Below are 18,399 nucleotides of genomic sequence, written 5' to 3' on the forward strand. Positions count from 1 at the left end.
AATCAACATAGATGAAATGGGAAAAAATAACGTATTATTTAAACATAGGCTAAATATGAAACTAACTTTACTTTAATGGCTACAACATGGTCTACAGTACAGAGAAATTTAATGTCGGAGCGAATGCCGTGTCACCGGTGAGCATGTGTGGGGGTCCGAATATTATTTTTGCTTGAAATGCCCATCCCTACAAAATACGAAATGTCTTAATCAGACAAAATACAAGCATCATAGCAGAATAAATAAATATAAATAAATAAAGAAGTAAAATAAATAAATAAAATAAAAATACATTAAAGTAGGCCTAAATAATAAATTAAGAAATAAAAGAGGCTCAGTAGCTTCTACGTGTAAAGGAGGCCTAATGTTATCACAGGACCTCTGTGTTCGGCGAAATATGGTAGGTAATTTGCGGGGGAATTTTTACTTTACAAATTACAGACATGGCCGATTCGCACGGGATTAAGATCACAGACAACCTCCGCAATTATTACAATTGACCAGAGGTCACCAGGTAGGCTAATACTTATCCCGTGCAAATAGGGCTTATGACAGAACGAGACCGTACCCACATGTAAGTTTGCTTTTACATGTCGTTTAGAGGCCAGTAAATCTGATTAATGCTGCCTTCACATGCTATCGGAAATGTCCTACTTCTCAGTTCGTCCAAGCTTGTTGCATTCAAATGCTTTGTTTAAAGAACAGGAATCATTGACGACACCTGGTTTATTCTTGCCTATTTTTTGCGAAAAGCTTATTAAAGCCAAAATAATATTTAGCATCCCATTCTTTGACAATCATATAAACATTCACCATTCTATAGTCAGCTTGCAGACAATTCTGGAATTTCAGTCAAATACAGGCTATTGTCAATATGTATAAAACATACAATACGCTTCAACTGATTATTCATATATGTAAATATGCACTTTAACATCAAGACAAGGCAATATAGCTGTTGTGGAAAAAACGAAATTACAATAGCAGTGACAGCAATCGTTCTCCCTCCGCCATATTTAGAGTTTATGGCAAGCCCAACTCGGAAACTTGGGTATCAAAAAATTCCTGACCTTCCCAGTGGTAAATATGACTTGAGATGATGTTCATGTCCAGTTTTATGAAACTAATATTTACAATAATTCCGATAGCACTTGAAGGCAGCATAAAGAACAATAATAGATTGCATTAGAATCAGAATTTTATTTTAATGCACATAAAGAAAAGAAAACACATTCAAAATCAGCAGAACACTGCATTCAGACTTAGCTATCATAAATCCTGTCCAATTAAACCTAAAAAAGAAAAAAATAATAATAATAAAGTACTGATTGTTTCAGACAAACTAAACAAATTTTCCTCAAGTTCTTCCTGTGACCCTTTTTTTTTACATTTTTGCTTTGCTTATTTTAGCCCACCTTTTTATTCTTTCTTTTATTTAATTTATTTAGCTATTTATTCAATATTTTTCATTCTTGTTGCTTTGTTTATGTGTTCCCCTGCTTTGTACATTATGTTAAAAACTTGCAATAAAGTATTTAAAAAAACAAACAAAACAAATATTAAGGTTGCCTTATAAGCTCAAGGTTAAGAATATCTAGATACCTAGAAGTGTTTTTGTCAAAGATATGAAAGCTATAAACTAGGGGAACTTTGTCAAATCTAGTAATTAGTACTTCCTCAAAGTGTTCATAACTTTTAATCACATTTGTGCAAACATTTTGCATACAATCAGAGAACGTGGACGGTCTACTCTTGTGTTACCAGCCTAAATGATAGGCTACCATCATCCAGTATACACTAATAAGGGAGTAAAAGCCCAAATTTGATATTTAAAACAAATTTGATACATTAAAAGTTTCCATTTATAACTTAGATAAAGGCTAACGCTAGGAAAAAAATAGTACATTGGTTGATTTTGGTCATTAAAAGTCAACCTTAGAGAGGTTAAACACTCTTTATAGTGGTTTAATGGAGTAAACATATCCTCCAACAGCTGTTTAGCTGTTAATCATAGTATTTCTATTTCCCTGCTAGTTTAAGCAGAATGAAGAAAGACATAGAAGTTCTTGAACTCTTCAAAGAAGTGCAGCTCATCAGAGAAGCTGCTGGAGAAGCCCAGATCTTTGCATGAGGTCTTGACTGTGTGGACCACACAGAGAGGGATTGTCTCAAAAAACAGTTCGGCCATCGGCATCATCATGAGCTTCTTCTGCTTCGAGATCAGTTTGCGGAATTGGTTGGTCAGATTCTCCTCCACGGAGAAGTAGGTGGCATCTATCCCACTCTTCTTGATCTCCTGGTTTATCTGCTGCACCTCTTCAGAAACAACTTCCAGACGCTCTCGCACCTTCTGGAACTGCTCCTTCATGTACTCGGCCTCTTTGCTTATCCAGCGCCAGCTTCACAATCGGAGCTGCGATGGAGAACACAGGGAACACTGGCGAACACTTCTGCGCCCTGCTCAAACACTTCCATCACGGTCTCGACAAGATCCTTCTTCTGCGCAACAAGTTTCTGCAGCTGCTCGGCCATCTTTCAGTTTCAATATCAAAATGTCTCTGTGTAAAATAAAACCAGTACATAATAAGAAATTTACCATTTAAAGGGGTCATGAATTGATAAATACAATATTCCTTGATCTTTTGACATATAAGGGGTCATTCAACTACAAAATATAATTTAAGTTTCAGAACTCAAAACTTCCACGTTTTGATAGGGCACAGCTTTTATTGAAACCAAGCTCAGAAAACCACTTTTCGGATTTTGTCACATTATTACAACGAAAGAAGAAGATCAACGCCTACTTCTACATCATTGCCTCTTTAGCCCCACCCACTGATTCACGCATGTCATGTATTAGTAAATATGAGAGAGACGCAAACATGATTTACTCCAGCAAAAAAACGATAGAGATGCCTCTGAGGATTACAAGACGTTTTGAAGTGCCAAGTTGTGTAAAAACAGTCTTTACATTGCCTTCATTGCGATCCTAAAATTAAGAAAGCGTTTATTTTTTAACAAAGTTAGATCAGTTTGTTCGTTTAATTGTACTTTGGATTTGTTTTTAAACAAGACAGTTCGACGGAGGCTTTTCAGAGAGACTGAATAAAAAAATGATTGAATAATTAATAAAAGATGATGCAGTGAAGACTACATTGGATCCAACAGTAATGTCGCAACACACAAGTGTGAGTCACAGTGTTCTTACCATGTGTCACTATTGCTTTGTCTGATACAGAATGTTTGATATGTACTGAGTATTTATACAGTAGCGCCGCAGTCAAACTGTGAATAGTTGTGATTTGCTGTTCTTTCCTTTGCTTCGTCATTTATGTGGTTAATGCGTTGAATAATCGGATGCGGAAGAAAGCACGTGGAGAACGCTGCTTTTGTTATAGGGAAACCAGGGACCGGTATGTGGAAAAATCGTCACTTAACGGTTTGGATCCATATGAAATTCCCAACAAAGAGTCGGCAAACAGTGGGAACACAGTAATCCGGACAAAGGCACCTAGCTGCTAGTTTAGTAACCGTTAGTGCTAAGAACCATTCAAACATGTACTTTTAACTATGTGTTTCAAATCTGTAAGACTGGAAAACTTGAAGGACTTTAAGAGAGGGCCACTCTCTGAGAAAACAAAGGAAATTAACATTTGAACTCCCCCTCATGCTCTATTGAGACGAAGGTCTCACCTCCCTCATCCTAATCTACATTTCTCTCCCCCATTCTTCATCCTGGCAGAGATCTCCCAAACTCACACAAGAATCTAAATGGTTTAATGTGAATGATTATCATCTAGTTTTATACATATTTGGTATTATTTGAAATGTCTCGGTACGACTGGTACAAATGTCTCATTGCCAAACAAGTAAACCAAAAGGTAATAAAGTTCTTAGGAAGTTTAGAAACATCTTCCACACTGGAGGGTATGTCTTTGAGTTAACACCTTCGACCATTTGACTGAATGCTAATTTTCCACTGCTAGCAAATGGTGACTTACAGGTAAATTTGCACTGTGGATGATGTTTAGATTTGAAATGAGGTCTGGGTATATAATGAAACGCAGCGAGAGCTCGGGGCCTTTTCTATATCTGAGATCGGCCCGTGAGGCTGAGGGTTGCGAGTCTCTCTGCCTCACGCATTTCTTGTCGGGTAAACTTTTTCCTCTTTGTTCTAGAGCATTTGATGTTTTGCATTGATTATCCTTGAATTGATTATGAAATTATAATGATTCATTTACCTGACATATTAAATTGTGACATTTGATTATTCTAATTGACTTTGACATTATTTACATTCAAGAGTTTAAAAGAATAGTAAAACATTCGCTCACATTTAATGATACACAGATGTCATTGAAAAACCTTTTCATTTTATGGAGTCAGATGAAACGAGTTAATACATAAGATAAAATGTATTGCATTTAACCAAAAATACTTTGCCACGAGAAAAGACAGTAACACGCAAAGACCTTCACCGCTAATTCGAATACCGCCATTGGATCGAGTTAGACGGCCTTACAAAACTGTAGTTAGTAAAGTTAGCTGTCAACCTCTCATTATTTCCGGGTTTCTCACGTATTTGAGCTCATTTCCCGCTGTCTTCCCGTTTTAGTATTTCCCTGTATTTTAATACTCTCATAACATTAACGTTAGCCCTTCCATCTGACCTGTCAGTCTCTGTACTGTTGTCCTGTTGCTACCCCCTTGCCCTAATCATCGTTTTAATTACTAACTTAAGTTTAGCTTAAAACCGCTACTAACTACACTTTTGAAACACATAGTTAAAAGTACGTTACATGTGTGAATGGTTGGTAGCACTAACTGTTACTACACTAACAGCTAGGTGGAGCGAAGTTTACCTTTGTCCGGATTAAGTTGCTGTGCTCCCACTGTTTGTTGGAAATTTCATATGGATCCAAACCGTTAAAAGTGCCGATTTTGTCCACATACTGGTCCCTGGCTTCCCTATTTAACGTATCCCGGTAATTTCCACATCCTTTTAGGGATTTAAACATCTTTTTTCTTCTCTTTCTCTCAACTCTGTTGCTTCTCCTCGTTCGACTTGCTGTATGTTTACATTCGCGAAGCTGTCAACATGGCCGCCATGTACCAGAATGCAACGCGAAGTTGATTTATCCGCGTTTATAGAGATTTTTAGATGGATATCGAGACTTTTTAGGTTGTGTGGAATCTGCAATCTCTGGCCCAGTTTGTTTGCTTGTTTCCAAAGCTGCAATACGTTGTGTTTCCTGCCAACTGGCAACCCGGTGTGCTGAAATACTATTGGGTGAACTGGCAGTGGGCGAGATCACACAGACCAAAACAAAAACCCAATGACAACACGGAACGTGTAAAATAATAAGTAAAATAACTGGCTGTAGTAGTTTTTTTTAGAGAAAAGAGTATGTTAATTTAACATGTTTCCTAAATATTTGCAAAAATATTATGGTATTTTTATGCTTTAGTAGAGTAAAAAAGTCACATACGGCACCTTTAAAACATGATGATACTGCAAATGACAATGTTTATGGTTTTCACTTTATCGAAAGGATGAAGTATGGTTATAAGAACGAAAGTGTGACAAACGATGGTACATTCATTCATAATTCTGTTTACATGAAACACTTTGTCTTTTGTCAACTTTAACTGTGGTAATTTCAAGTACTTCAACTTTATTTTGCCTCAACCAAGATGTAATTCGCATACATTTTTGGCAAATGTTTCAAGTATGTAACGAGATATTTTTCAACATTTGAAGTTATAAAACGTTAATATGCAAAACTGTTACCAATCATAGCAGTGGGTTTTTACTTCCAAGGCTTGAATGCCCATCAAAACGGTGTTTGAAAGAGAGGGTCAAAAACAGGATATGAAATAGCATCTCATTTAAAAGACTAAGCTTGGACATTTGTGCACCTGCTATCCAGTTTGGACGTTTTTATACATGCAAACCTTTAATAATAATGGTCTTGTCTCCTGAGACTGGTATACAGAAAGAAACTTACATGTGTCAGTCTTCGTTTCTTCTGAATCTTTAAACGGTCAGTGTGAATCAGGGTGGGCTTGCTAAAAAAAGATAAAGGAAATGAGAAATGTTTTAAACAAACCATAAAAGCAACACAATCCTCGACAACACACACCAGGTGTATGTACACATGCTAAAAGAGGCTCTCTCGTTCTGACAACCACACCTTCACTTACATAAAAGACATGGGCAAGATGCATTCACTCAATTCAAACATGCAATAAACGAACTGGAAAATAATGTAAGAACACTTAGTCACACAGTATGCAATATGCAACAATAGAGAAAACAACCATTTCAATTGGAAACAGTTCAAATGGATTTCCCCTTTTCCATAATAATGATGCAACACTCTTTAAGTAGCTTGTTAGGTCATATTATAACTTCCTAAAAGTCCAACGTTTGGACATACTTGACTGACTTAATGTCTTGTGATCTAAAGCTTTGTGCTTTATATGAGTTGTTTTATAAAACAAAAGAAATGTTGTTTAATCTTTTAAGTGTCTTTTTTAGCATTATTTGAAAATGTGTAAATAAAAATTAACTGAGTGTGTGTGTGCAACCTTTTGACTGCTTGTGTAAAATTAAATAAACAGAATGCTGATACACTATTCTCTTACATAAAGTTGCCTGAATAAATGTTTTTGATATACCATCAAATGGTACGTTAATTAGGGCTGTGTATCACCAAGAATCAGGCGATGCGATTTGTATCACGATACAGGGGTTATGATACGATACAGTGCGGTATATTGAAAGAAAGGTGATATATTGCAACATTTCTTGTTTTTGTTTTTTTGCATAAAACCTGAGTAAAAATTTTATTTGCATTTATATCACTAATCACTATTGTTGTGCAATCTATGTAAAGGGAAAATAGCAAAGGGCTTGGAAGATTCTTTAGGTTATTTCCAACAAAACAACTGATGATTTTCCATTAACATTTCTGCTAGTACCAACACAGGTGTGGGAATAATTAGCAGGGTAGTTCAACTAGCTGAGCAAGAACCTTTTTCCAAAGCACCTCAGCAGTAACCATGGAAACAAGACAAGAAAAACACCATGTCAGCTTCTCTCCAGACACACACATTATGCTCTTTTTAACTGGGCAGTAGCTACAAAATTCCAGTGCTACAAAATATCACTAATTCAAGAAATGATGTTACTTACAAACCAAAATAGACTTGTATGCATATTTAAAATGTAATTTAAAATTGTAAAGATATGTTGGCATGCCACGGATCATACAAAATGAATGACTAATTTAATACACTAAGTGGGGTCATTAGATTTCATCCTCACCTGAACTCTTAACACACGTATGAAAAGTCCTGTGGGTTACAAATCAAAATAGCACCATTCCAATAATCCGTTTTTTTGTTTTTCATCGTTTTAGCTATAGTTAGTGTAGTTGAAAATATGTTACAAGAACATTTGCATACCTATAAGACATCTGATAAAACTAATCTGTAAACAATTATATGATCAATAAGTTTTATAGATCAAAGGTTTTATATTGCTTTAACTCATCAAAATAAATTAAGCAATTTTTAAGCAACTTTTTTTATAAGTTATACAAGATCCAACTCATTTTATAAGTCAGTTAAATGTAATTAAAGTTTAAATTAATGAAATATCCAAGTTGATTGACAGCAACATAGTGTTGGCAGAGATCTGGCCCACATGTTGGCCGTGTGGAATCCACGTGTACCAGATGTGGGCCGGCCGGATCTGGGCCAACACTATGTTGCTGTCTGGGTTTTTATTCAGTATAAGATTGATTCATGGGCTGTATCCGAAATTGCTCCATATACCCTTAAATAGGGCACTATTTGAGGGGACAGACATTTGTAGTGGTGTCCGAAAACATAGTGGACGTTATTGAGTCAGCTCATTCCATCCCACAATGCAATAACGAGGGTGCAACCGATGTACGCTCAACAGCTAGAGAATACCCATAATGCACTGTGAGAGTCGTGCGCTGAATGAATTCTCGCAGCTCGTCAGGAGATGGCACCTACAGCTGAATCAAATCATCCATCCATTTTCAAAACTGCGCTGGTCCAGCGTGTTATCATACAGGTATAAATTCCTTTTTAATTTGTTATTACATTGTTAAATTAAAGTTTATATGCTAGTTTCCATGGCAGAGTTTAAGATAAATCTTTTGATTAGGGATCAGCCAATGTTTCAAATGATTATTATTAAACAGCAAGCACATACTGCAAAATCGGAAGCCCTTGGCGCACTCAGTGTCCAAATTCACTCACTCGTTTTCATCAACTCCTTCAAGTGGACAAACTTATATTAGTGGAGTAATGTAGGGAATAGTGAATGAGGGTATAGGGGGGATTTCGAACACAGCAATGGTCTCAGGCATACATTGAATACTTGATTCTGATTGGCCAATCATGGCGGGCCGTCAGATATAGTTTTCATAATAACCGTTGTTCAGGGTATCTATCTGACTGCTCGTCTATTAAACTTCTGATTGTGCTTGTCGTGGTCTTTACAAATAATTTGATTCGAATAATAATTCACAATTAATATTTGTATATTTATTTGTATGTTTGTTTGTTAAGCAGTCGTGGTAACTTATTCCTATAATACGTGGGACAGTGTAACGTTGCTACACTCACAATGACAGTTGGTAATTTTCGCAAAATAAACAGCATTATGAAGATACGATACGAGACCCCTGTCGCGCTTTATTTTGCGATAACGACGGACTGACTCAAAGTTGTCCCGTACCTGCACTGACCAAGCTTGACAGAAAGGTAAATCTGTTCTCGTTTTCCTCCCCTCAGAATACAGATTTAGTATTTCATAACCACATTTCTACCGGCACATATGCAGAGATGTTCCCTTAAAATAAAATGTAGTTAAAATAGCAGGCTGGCAAAGTTAATACAATGATTGTTGACAAGAAACACTTCCTCTTTTAACGTTAGACTGCAGCCTATCGATCACTGTCAAACAAGCCCTCTGAGTTCTTCAGAACGAAAACAAATGAGTTAAAATTATAGAAAAGGTCATTTTTTTGCCTGAATAATCGATCGGATATGCAACTCGCTCGGGTTTAACATACAGATGTCGCGAACTGGTGAAAATGTCAGTCAGGCGGACAGCAGACTGTAAGAAACGCCCTAAAAACTTTTCATGAGCAAAAACTGAAACCACGACGCACAGACACCAACGAAACCGTCGTTGAATTGAACTGACGTCTTGACAAGAGAACAAATTAGATCTGTTATGAGCCAAACTCACCTTCTACCTTCCAATCGATCACAAAAGGGATGGAATAGAATAAAATAAAGCAAAAGTTCACGCTGATCAGTCTCACTCGACGACTGATCATGTGCTGGTTCTTCTCTAAGGTCGTGGCACACCCTTCAACTATTATACACTGAAGGAATTTAAAGTATTGTTCTTTACCCCTTACCAAATTGACCATTTTATCATAGTTTCCACCAAAATTCCAGTATATGTTTTTTGTTTATGGTATAAGAGAAATATTTAAGTATTGTCATCATTAAGCCCCTACAAAATCTACCATGGTTTACACCAAAATACCATAGTACAAATTTTAAGTTGTATTGTCCTTTTATTGTTCTTAGATTTTACCACAGTATCCCACAAAAAAACCATAGTTCAGTTTTTGTTATTATTCTAAGAAGATTTAAATTTTGTCCTTCCATTTTTGCAATCGTACTGCTATAATTCCCATGACAAGTTCATAGTAAGGTTTTTTTTAAGGAAAATTATTTAAAATATCCAGTCTCTTGTATAAGTCTCCTATGCATTACCCGTAAAATATGAACCTTATTCAGCTAAATATTTTATTTTTGCAAGCGAAAAACAAGGCTGTGACATTGAAATACAGTAGGCTATTTATTTAAAAGTAGGCTAGAATATCTGGAATAAGGTCCATAACTTTAATAAAAAAAACTGTTGATACTTTGAAACAAATTTGTAGATCATAGTTGTTTTATTTGCGATTACATAATATCATAAACATGAAATGGACATGATTCTTGTTTACAGAGAATAGCTATATAACTAGATTACTTAGTATAATTTTTCATTTGGAAATAACATTTATCCAGAAAAGACTACAATCTACACTTTAAATGAAAAGATTTTTGATTGTAAACACCACAACTAACAACAAACCCCCACAATATGTCTATCGTTGAAGTTTTCGCCACTCAACTGGTCTTTTAAAAGCATTCCGAACTACAAAATAAAACCATTTACATCTGAAATGAATGCATTTATGTTTGGTCACAGACATATCTTCATATTCCTTTTTTGCCCTGACATGCGAAAATAAATCGTAGAACCAGCAATAATATACTTTCTCGTTGTATGTCCACAACAACAATTCGGTCATCAGTTTGCTTTACCTAATGCTGCATAATTTGATACAATTTTTAAAATCAGAAATATAGAGAAGACTGATTGCCGTTTCACACATCTATTCAGAATGAATGCACAGGTATGCCCTTTTGTGCCTCGCAAAGTGGAAACATTCTGGCTGGAAGTTGTTTTTCTCTTCTACTTTCTTATAGCAGCTAATGGCATGGACCAAAGTGTCGGGAAGAGTCTTCCACAGCTCTTGAGCCACAGACTGCATGTTTCCCTTCAGCTTCTGTGCCTCTATCTGATCCAGCATCTGGCCCTTGTTGAGGGGTTTCGGGTCTGCACTAAAAGACACCACGATTCTGATGCTGTTTGGGGTCAGAAGATCAAAGAAGTTTCCACCTCCACCGCTTCCATGGTACTTTTTGCCAGCGAGCCAATTCCAGAAGAATATGCCACTGTGATTGAACACCCGAACTGACCAAGAAACCCAGTAGTATTTCTTCTTAAGGAGATCCAGTATTAATCCTGCAAACTCTGGGTCAACCCTGGCTTGTCGCTCCAAAAGTTGATGCTCCACATCCGTCTTGGCCTGCAAGGGGAAATTCTCAATGCAGTCATCCACCGCCGCTTTCATGCGTGTCTCTACGTCTTCCATGCGATCCTGCCATTTCTTCACTATGTCCTCGCCTACCACTCCCTCTTTCAGGGCGGCGTGACCCATGACTGCTATAATTCCCAGGACAAATATCTTCTTTAGCCTAGCACAGAACTCCTCCACTGGCTTTCTGCTCCTTTGCTCTGTGGTCACCACCGTGTCCAGTATGGCATCTCCGGAGATATTCTTTCCAGTTACAGCATTGTACAAGGCATCAATGTGCAGATCGCTACCTGTGTTCTCATAATGGCTGATGAACTTCTCCTTCTTCTTCTCCTTGAACTTGGGCTTAGCATTGACAAAGTCTTGAAACTTCTCATACTGACTGATAATCCTCGCCTCATGGTCAAAGTTCTGCTTATTCATGGATGTCCGCTGCATCTCCAAAGCGATTTGGTCGATTTCATCGTTAATACCTTTGAGTTGCTGGTTAATCTTTTCAAACTGCTCAGCAAGGAACTTGGCCTCCTTCCCATCCGGGTTGCCGAGGATCTCGGCTGAGGCCAAAAACACGGCCTCCAGGATGGGGTGGAACTGTCCCACAGTGGCTGCTAAAACCTCGCAACCTTGCCCCATGATTTCCACTCCTTTCTCGATCTTGTCCTTGTTCTCCAAAACCCATTCTTCCACCCGATTCATCCTGGATCAAAGCAGAGAGGCCTTCTTATCCTTCTTACCCTTGTCTGTAACAGATCAAGGCATATATATCATAAAGTGGAAGCCACAGTATAAAAATCAATACTGAAATCAATGCAGCTATTTCTAAGGGCCATATTTGTTTGCTCAGGATGAGACCCTTAACAGTAACCTGAGATGAATTGGACAGCCAGACCACAGGGGCAGAAATACCAGAGTGTTTGTACATTTATACATGTTTTCCATGGGCTCAAGGCATTTAAAAAAAAAAGAAAAAGAAAAAATTCTAGTCTTGTTCGGGCATGTCCTGTTCCACCTTCCACCCCGCCAGCTAAGTCTCCGCATATTATACAATAAAGGCAGATCATTGAGATCAGGTGTCTACTATTAGAATTAAAAGCAAATATGCTAAAAGTTTTTTTGTGCTTCAAAGCACAGTTTATTATTATTATGAGCACACTGTTGATGTGAATAGGAGAGCCGCTCTCTCTCCTCTTCTTTGGAGAATAATTCAGCATTTAAACCCCATATGTATAGCAAAGCAGATGTTTTCAGGAGGGGTTACTGGGTGGGAGAATATATTTGATGGCTTTAGCTAGCATTTCAGGACATTTTTGGGCACTTTGATTACACAAGGGAGATGATCTCACACTTGTATCTAATTTCCCAAGACTCAATATACAGAAAAAAAGGCACACCCAGATCTGAGAAAATCTGAAACCAATACACTTGCCCTGCGGTGAAACCATGTTCTACAGCTGGCAACAAAATGACTCAGATTTTCTAAAATAAATAAACACAAATAAATATACAAGACTAAACCTGACATTTGATATTTTAAAGATCAGAGACTTAATTTGGCTCCTGTTCAAAAATGTCTTAATGATGAAGTGGATTATGTGAACAATTATGAGAATTCAGTTGCTAATAATATTAAAGCATGTAGAACTAATATTTGGAATTTATGACTCAACAATTAATCCTTTAAAAGAGCATTCTGATCTCAATGGAATTAAGAGCAAAACAATACTTACTCAACAATACAATGATCCTGATTGTTTCAAGTCCTCCTTTGTAAGAATAATTAAGATGGCTTTGAAATTAAAACTCCAGGATGTGTCCGATTTCAAAAAGAAAATGACTTCATAAAAATAATTAAATGTAGGAAAATAGTTTAAAAGAAATCCAGTCTAGCAATTTGTAGAAGAAGACCCTGTTTTTGATAGTTCCAAACTGTGAAAAAAAGGAAAGGAACCAACCAACTGATTCTGAAAAGAGGAACTGTTTAAGTTCAAAGCCACGTCCCTTATTTCTATCCAAATGCTGCTTGGAGCTTCGTGGCAGTCAGTATATTGACTTAAGCACAACATCCTGTATTATTTGGCCATAAAATGGCAGGATGTGGTACTTAAGTCAATATTGACTATCATCCACATAACAATGATTCTCACAAAGTGTCATCTCCAACTGTTCCTGACAAATGATAATTAAAAGCATTGATCACTGGCTAGCTATTTTTATTTGTGTATTTTTTTTAAATCCTTGGCTCTATGAAGTTTTTGAAGTTGTGCATATAAAATAACAAAAGATGAAAAAAGGGAAAGGGTAGGATAATGAATGGAAATTGACAAAGAGCAAAAAAAAAAAAAGGAGACTCACCGTTAGTCTGGTGAAATGTATAGATGTGTTCTCTAGTGTTCCAACAGAGTCCAACTGTGCCTAAAAGCAGCAGCTTCCCAGGGTCCACATATATATATAGACTCTGCCCTGCGGCACTCCCCCTTCAGATTAACTCCATCCCCTGCATGCATTCCTCTGAGCCCACTGAAGAGATGAGGGACAGGCACACAGACAGATTACATCCTGTAAACATTCCTTCTTTGAGAAAAATCAGCATGTAGTAGTTAGATAGTCCTAAAAATGCTTAGTAGAGCCTTTCACTTATAACATGCTGCATACTCGGCTTTTCTACATGGGTTGCCATGGGTACAGGCACTCACTGTGGCCAGTGCACATACCCCCCCCCCCCCCCCCCCCCACACACACAGATAAATTTTTATAGGCGTATATATATATATATATATATATATATATATATATATATAGTGATTACTATTAATCGCATCTGACATAAAAGTTTGTTTCTATAACATATGCTGATATAATATAATATAATTTATGCTATATATATAAACCCAAACTTTTATGTTAAATGCGATTAATCAATTTGACTGCACTAAATGCCATGTTTGTCACGTATTCAAGCTGTAGACTTTATTAATAAACAAAAATAGGAAAACAAGAATATACAATCTAAGAGTTCAAGGAAACGGCCTAAAACCAAAAACCTAACGACACAATGTTGTTGCTATGTTGCTATATTTGTGCTGTCATAAATAAAAATCACAATTATTCTAAAATTATTATTATTAAAAAAAATCAAATAAATAAGTTGTAGTCTTCACATTGTCCTTCTTTAGGAGACTTTGTGGAGCAACACTTGCCAATCTGAAATGAGTGTGAAAACAGCACTTGGGGGCACGATGCTTCTGGGTCATTTCTGTCACACTGCTTTACATGGCAGAGAAAGACTCTACTGTTTGCAGCATGGCAAGCGGACAAACCCAGTGGCTTTGTGCTGAAGCGGTCGCTGGGACACGCTGGCATGTAATGATTCGTCTGTAGAAGGACAATAAGAGGCTGTTGTGGATTACAGCGGGTCTGGCATTAGCATTTCAAATCTTCATGTCACTGTTAGATCTCGCACTATGCAAATCAGTTGTGCTTATACTGTAAAGGATGACGTGCCCTCAGTTGCTCAGCAGTGGGTGTGATCGCTGATGCGCAAGCTTGATAAACAGTCAACAGGGCCCTGGAGTGTTTTGTGGCATATTTAGTATCCATACTTTCCAAACAAATTACTAATGTGCATAGTTAGTTCCTAATAATTAATCTTCACTTCCCGTTTTATTTGGGATACGGAAATAAATAATGCCTCCAATTTTATGCAGGTTGTTGAGAAAAGATGGGCTTCTCTAAGCAGTTGTCACCTAAATGTAAAAATGTTAAGGTTAGGGAACATGTAAAATGGTTTTCTTTGTTAATTAATTGGCCTCTTTGTCTAAAATGCATGAATCATCCATAGAAAATTAGGCAAAGACAATCTGAGGCAAATTCCATGTCTGGTAGTTTGTTAAGGTGTGACTTCCAAGTAGCCATTTGCTGTATTTGAAATCCCTGCCCATTTTTTTTTTTTTTTTTTTGGTTTAGCTTGAGTCATGAAGCCATATAGCTGAACCCAACAGATCACTCAGATCATTAGGATCACATCGGCTAGAAATACCAAGGGTTCACTCTAAGCATGGCGAGTCTGCTTTTAGCTACTATGCCAGCCGCAGCTGGAATCAGCTTCCAGAAGAGATCAGATGTGCTCCTACAGTAGTCACATTCAAATCCAGACTCAAAACACATCTGTTTAGCTGTGCATCTACTGAATGAGCACTGTGCCACTGTTCGTCCGACTGTTTGCACTATTTTATTTTATGTTTTAATTTTTCTGATTTCATTTGATTATTTCTGTATTTTATCTTTTATTCTAAACTGTTTTAATTATTCTGATTTCTTTTGATTATTTTAATTTCTTCTATGTAAAGCACTTTGAATTACCATTGTGTATGAAATGTGCTATATAAATAAACTTGCCTTGCCTAAGGTGTGACTTCCAAGTAGCCATTAGCTGTATTTGAAATCCCTGCCCATTTTTTTTTTTTTTTGGTTTAGCTTGAGTCATGAATTAGCCTAAAGTTAATAAGTGGATTAAGCTTTTAATTTCGTCTGAACAACAACAAATCTGTCAACATAATGCTGGAAAGTTATGCAAGGTGTGCAAAAAAAGGCAGTATAGTTCACTGCAATGTCATCATGATGAAATTATTATCAATAATATTTAAGTGTTGAATTAAATGCAAAATTTGAGGCGTGATTTATGCCCAACACAAGTTTATTGCTTACGTTTAGGGGTTCTGAAAAACAGATACGAGCTGCTTGCCTTAGCAAACGCCACTAAATAGCACAACGTCATTAGCTTTTTTATGCCACATCATATTTTAATCCTTATCTTAAATACAAAATACCTTACATGTATTAGTCAATTCTATTGTGTTTATCATGCTGATCTGTGATGTTTACTGAGTAGTAAAGTGCTTATGTATGTAGCCACAAGATGTCACTTTGGTTCATGTAGATTCCTTGTTTTTGGGAAGCAAAATCTGTCTTTATTTTTCGTTTGTTTTATAAATCCATACTAGCAAACAATAACATTTTGTTAATAAACAAGTATTAGCATGCCTATTGGGGAAGTGTAAGATTAAATTGTGGGAACTATTTTTTTGTGGGAATTAGCTTTAGGCTATGTTGACTAACTGTTAAGTGGAAATTATTCACACAGGTTTGTCTTAACTAAATCTGAACGATCATTTAGGTTGGTCTTCCAAGAATGACGTAATCATGTGGTTTGTATCAAATTGAAGTGTGTTCCTGTAACGTTGTGGCAAGGACTAAGCGGAGAGAGAATCCAAATGCAGCACTACTTTAATAAAACAAACAGGTAATCCAGGGAAAACGGCAGAACATGGAGCTCAGGACAGGAACAGCTACAAGGAACCGAACCGCTACAAGGAACAGCTACTAGGAACCGAACCGCTACAAGGAACCCGAACCGCTACAAGGAACCGAACCGCTACAAGGAACCGAACCGCTACAAGAACAACCGACAAACCACAACTGAAACACAGAGGTATAAATACACAAGCAGACAAGCTAAACAAGATAACAAGGGGGCGTGGTTAATCCGAGACACCTGGGGAAAACTAACCAACAAGAACACCTGTGGACAATAAGCAAACAAATAACAAAATGACAAGACACATTGCAGGATCACATGACAAACAGGGAATCACATGACAGACAAGACAAAACCCAAACCGTGACAGTTCTGGTGAAATATTTAATTGGAGCATGCTTCATTGTTAATGTGTCAATGATCAACGTCTTCTGTCATGTGAGGCAAACAAGATCAACCATACAAATGAGGAAATATCCAATGCAAAAAAAGCTGTGTTGTGTTCATATTTTTACACCTAAGTATTTTGGGTTTAATTCTTATTTTGTTGATCCTTTTCATTTTCTAACAAGCAGTGTCAGGGAACAGCTGTGTTCAGGTCACAGGACATAAGCAGAGAGGTTTCAGTGAACTATGGAAAAATATATCATTGCGCTTAAGCCAAAGGATGAACACTGCTTTAATGACAGACCTGAATATCTCTGTTTCCTCTGGTCTGAACGAGCTTCAGAGGAAATGAAAGTAACTGCAGTAAAAACACAAAAAAAAACACATGTAATGCCTCTTTATTCCACATAAAACATAAAAAAAAAGATATCTGGGCATATGCATATTTTAAATAGTTAATTTCAAAACCATTCTACATGATCCATATGTCCATATGATCCATAGCTTTACATATTTTTTCATAGGATATTGTTAAAAAAAACAATACAACTTATTAGTTCTTTATAGTAGCCAGTTTGCCATTCTATATATGTATAACATTTTGGTAACACTTTAGTTTAGGGTCCAATTCTCACTATTATTACTTATTAGCATGCATATTACTAGGATATTGGCTGTTTATTAGTACTAATAAAGCACATATTAATGCCTTATTCTGCATGATCATATTCTACATCCCTTAATCCTACCCAATACCTAAACTTAACAACTACCGTGCTTACTATTAATAAGCAGTAATTAGGAGTTTGAGGCAAAAGTCATAGTTAATAGTTTAATAGTGACAATTTGACCCTAAACTAAAGTGTGATCATATTTTTTATATATGTCTTGTAAAGTAAAGCAGGGTGTGGTAAATCAGACATCTTTTTAGTTCCCATCTTGAGTTTGTTTATCAGTGTTTTGGCTGGCTTCACGTGTGTCTATTGATTTCAGGCAGGTTTTCTTTGCCCTTTAAAAACCTCCACCTTATGCAAATGGGAAATGTGATTACAGCCCAGACAGTGATGAAAGGAGAAGGTCACCGCTTAGCAGATCTTCATTAATGTGTGGCTGTACTGTCCTATGAAGGCCACTGGAGTGAATTTATGATAATTTGTCATTTAACCTTAGTTTCTCATCTGGTTGTCCTCATGCTCAACAACACTGATGATTCATAGTTATGACATAGTTGTGAATTTAAAATGGAAGTGCACAGAAATCATTATGTGAATCCAATGTTATTGCCTGAAGGATATCCATTTTGTTTGGGTTTTATCAGAGTACAGGGTCACTTTGGTGTTCATGTGATGCTCCACCAAGAACTCAGAGATAAAATATATCAGCGTGAACGTTTAGACTGTCACAGACAGATGGAAGAGAGGAAGGCTGTGTGCTCTCAGATGGCTCTTGTGGTTTTGTCAGGAAAGAAGCTATAAAGAGCAGCTTTGTTCATTTGTTAAAATATTATAGGCCTACTTATAATGCCTAAATATGTTCATATGAATATAATACGACTCAATATTTAATAGGTCTAAAATTCCCCTTCCCTTATAATGTTTAAAATATTAATTTACTATATAAATCATTTGTCCATAACATTTATACCTTCAACAAAAAGATGAAGAGTATCTGGAAGATGTCCTGGATGAATTTCAGGGAAATAACTTA

General features: G+C 36.7%; 3 protein-coding genes across 5 annotated transcripts in view; all 3 read right to left on the reverse strand.

The window, feature by feature from the left end:
* LOC143722909 (protein rapunzel-like) overlaps positions 1-18,399 on the reverse strand; it is a 96,916-nt gene that overhangs the window by 17,581 nt on the left and 60,936 nt on the right. The window lies entirely within an intron of this gene.
* On the reverse strand, positions 1,181-13,411 carry LOC143722883 (uncharacterized). Of its 2 annotated transcripts, none has more exons than XM_077214577.1 (3): positions 13,344-13,411; positions 6,009-6,069; positions 1,181-2,558 (listed from the first exon to the last, which is right to left on the reverse strand). In XM_077214577.1, exon 3 carries the CDS (start codon positions 2,366-2,368, stop codon positions 2,036-2,038), a length of 333 nt encoding a protein of 110 aa, XP_077070692.1. In that variant the 5' UTR covers positions 2,369-2,558; positions 6,009-6,069; positions 13,344-13,411; the 3' UTR covers positions 1,181-2,035. The 2 variants fall into 2 exon arrangements, with proteins under 2 accessions (XP_077070692.1, XP_077070691.1); XM_077214576.1 differs by lacking the exon at positions 13,344-13,411 and adding an exon at positions 9,296-9,433.
* Positions 9,998-13,035, reverse strand: LOC143722882 (protein rapunzel-like). Its single transcript, XM_077214575.1, has 2 exons — positions 12,719-13,035; positions 9,998-11,731 (listed from the first exon to the last, which is right to left on the reverse strand). Exon 2 carries the CDS (start codon positions 11,685-11,687, stop codon positions 10,506-10,508), a length of 1,182 nt encoding a protein of 393 aa, XP_077070690.1. The 5' UTR covers positions 11,688-11,731; positions 12,719-13,035; the 3' UTR covers positions 9,998-10,505.

This window comes from Siphateles boraxobius, unplaced genomic scaffold, assembly GCF_051911475.1.
Source record: "Siphateles boraxobius isolate OS27281-9 unplaced genomic scaffold, OSU_SipBor_1 68, whole genome shotgun sequence".
Taxonomy (NCBI): Eukaryota; Metazoa; Chordata; class Actinopteri; order Cypriniformes; family Leuciscidae; genus Siphateles; species Siphateles boraxobius.

What these genes read in the sequence shown, in the direction of transcription:
- LOC143722882 (XM_077214575.1), bottom strand. Translation starts at nt 11,687, where the DNA reads ATGAATCGGGTGGAAGAATGGGTTTTGGAGAACAAGGACAAGATCGAG.
- LOC143722883 (XM_077214577.1), bottom strand. Translation starts at nt 2,368, where the DNA reads ATGAAGGAGCAGTTCCAGAAGGTGCGAGAGCGTCTGGAAGTTGTTTCT.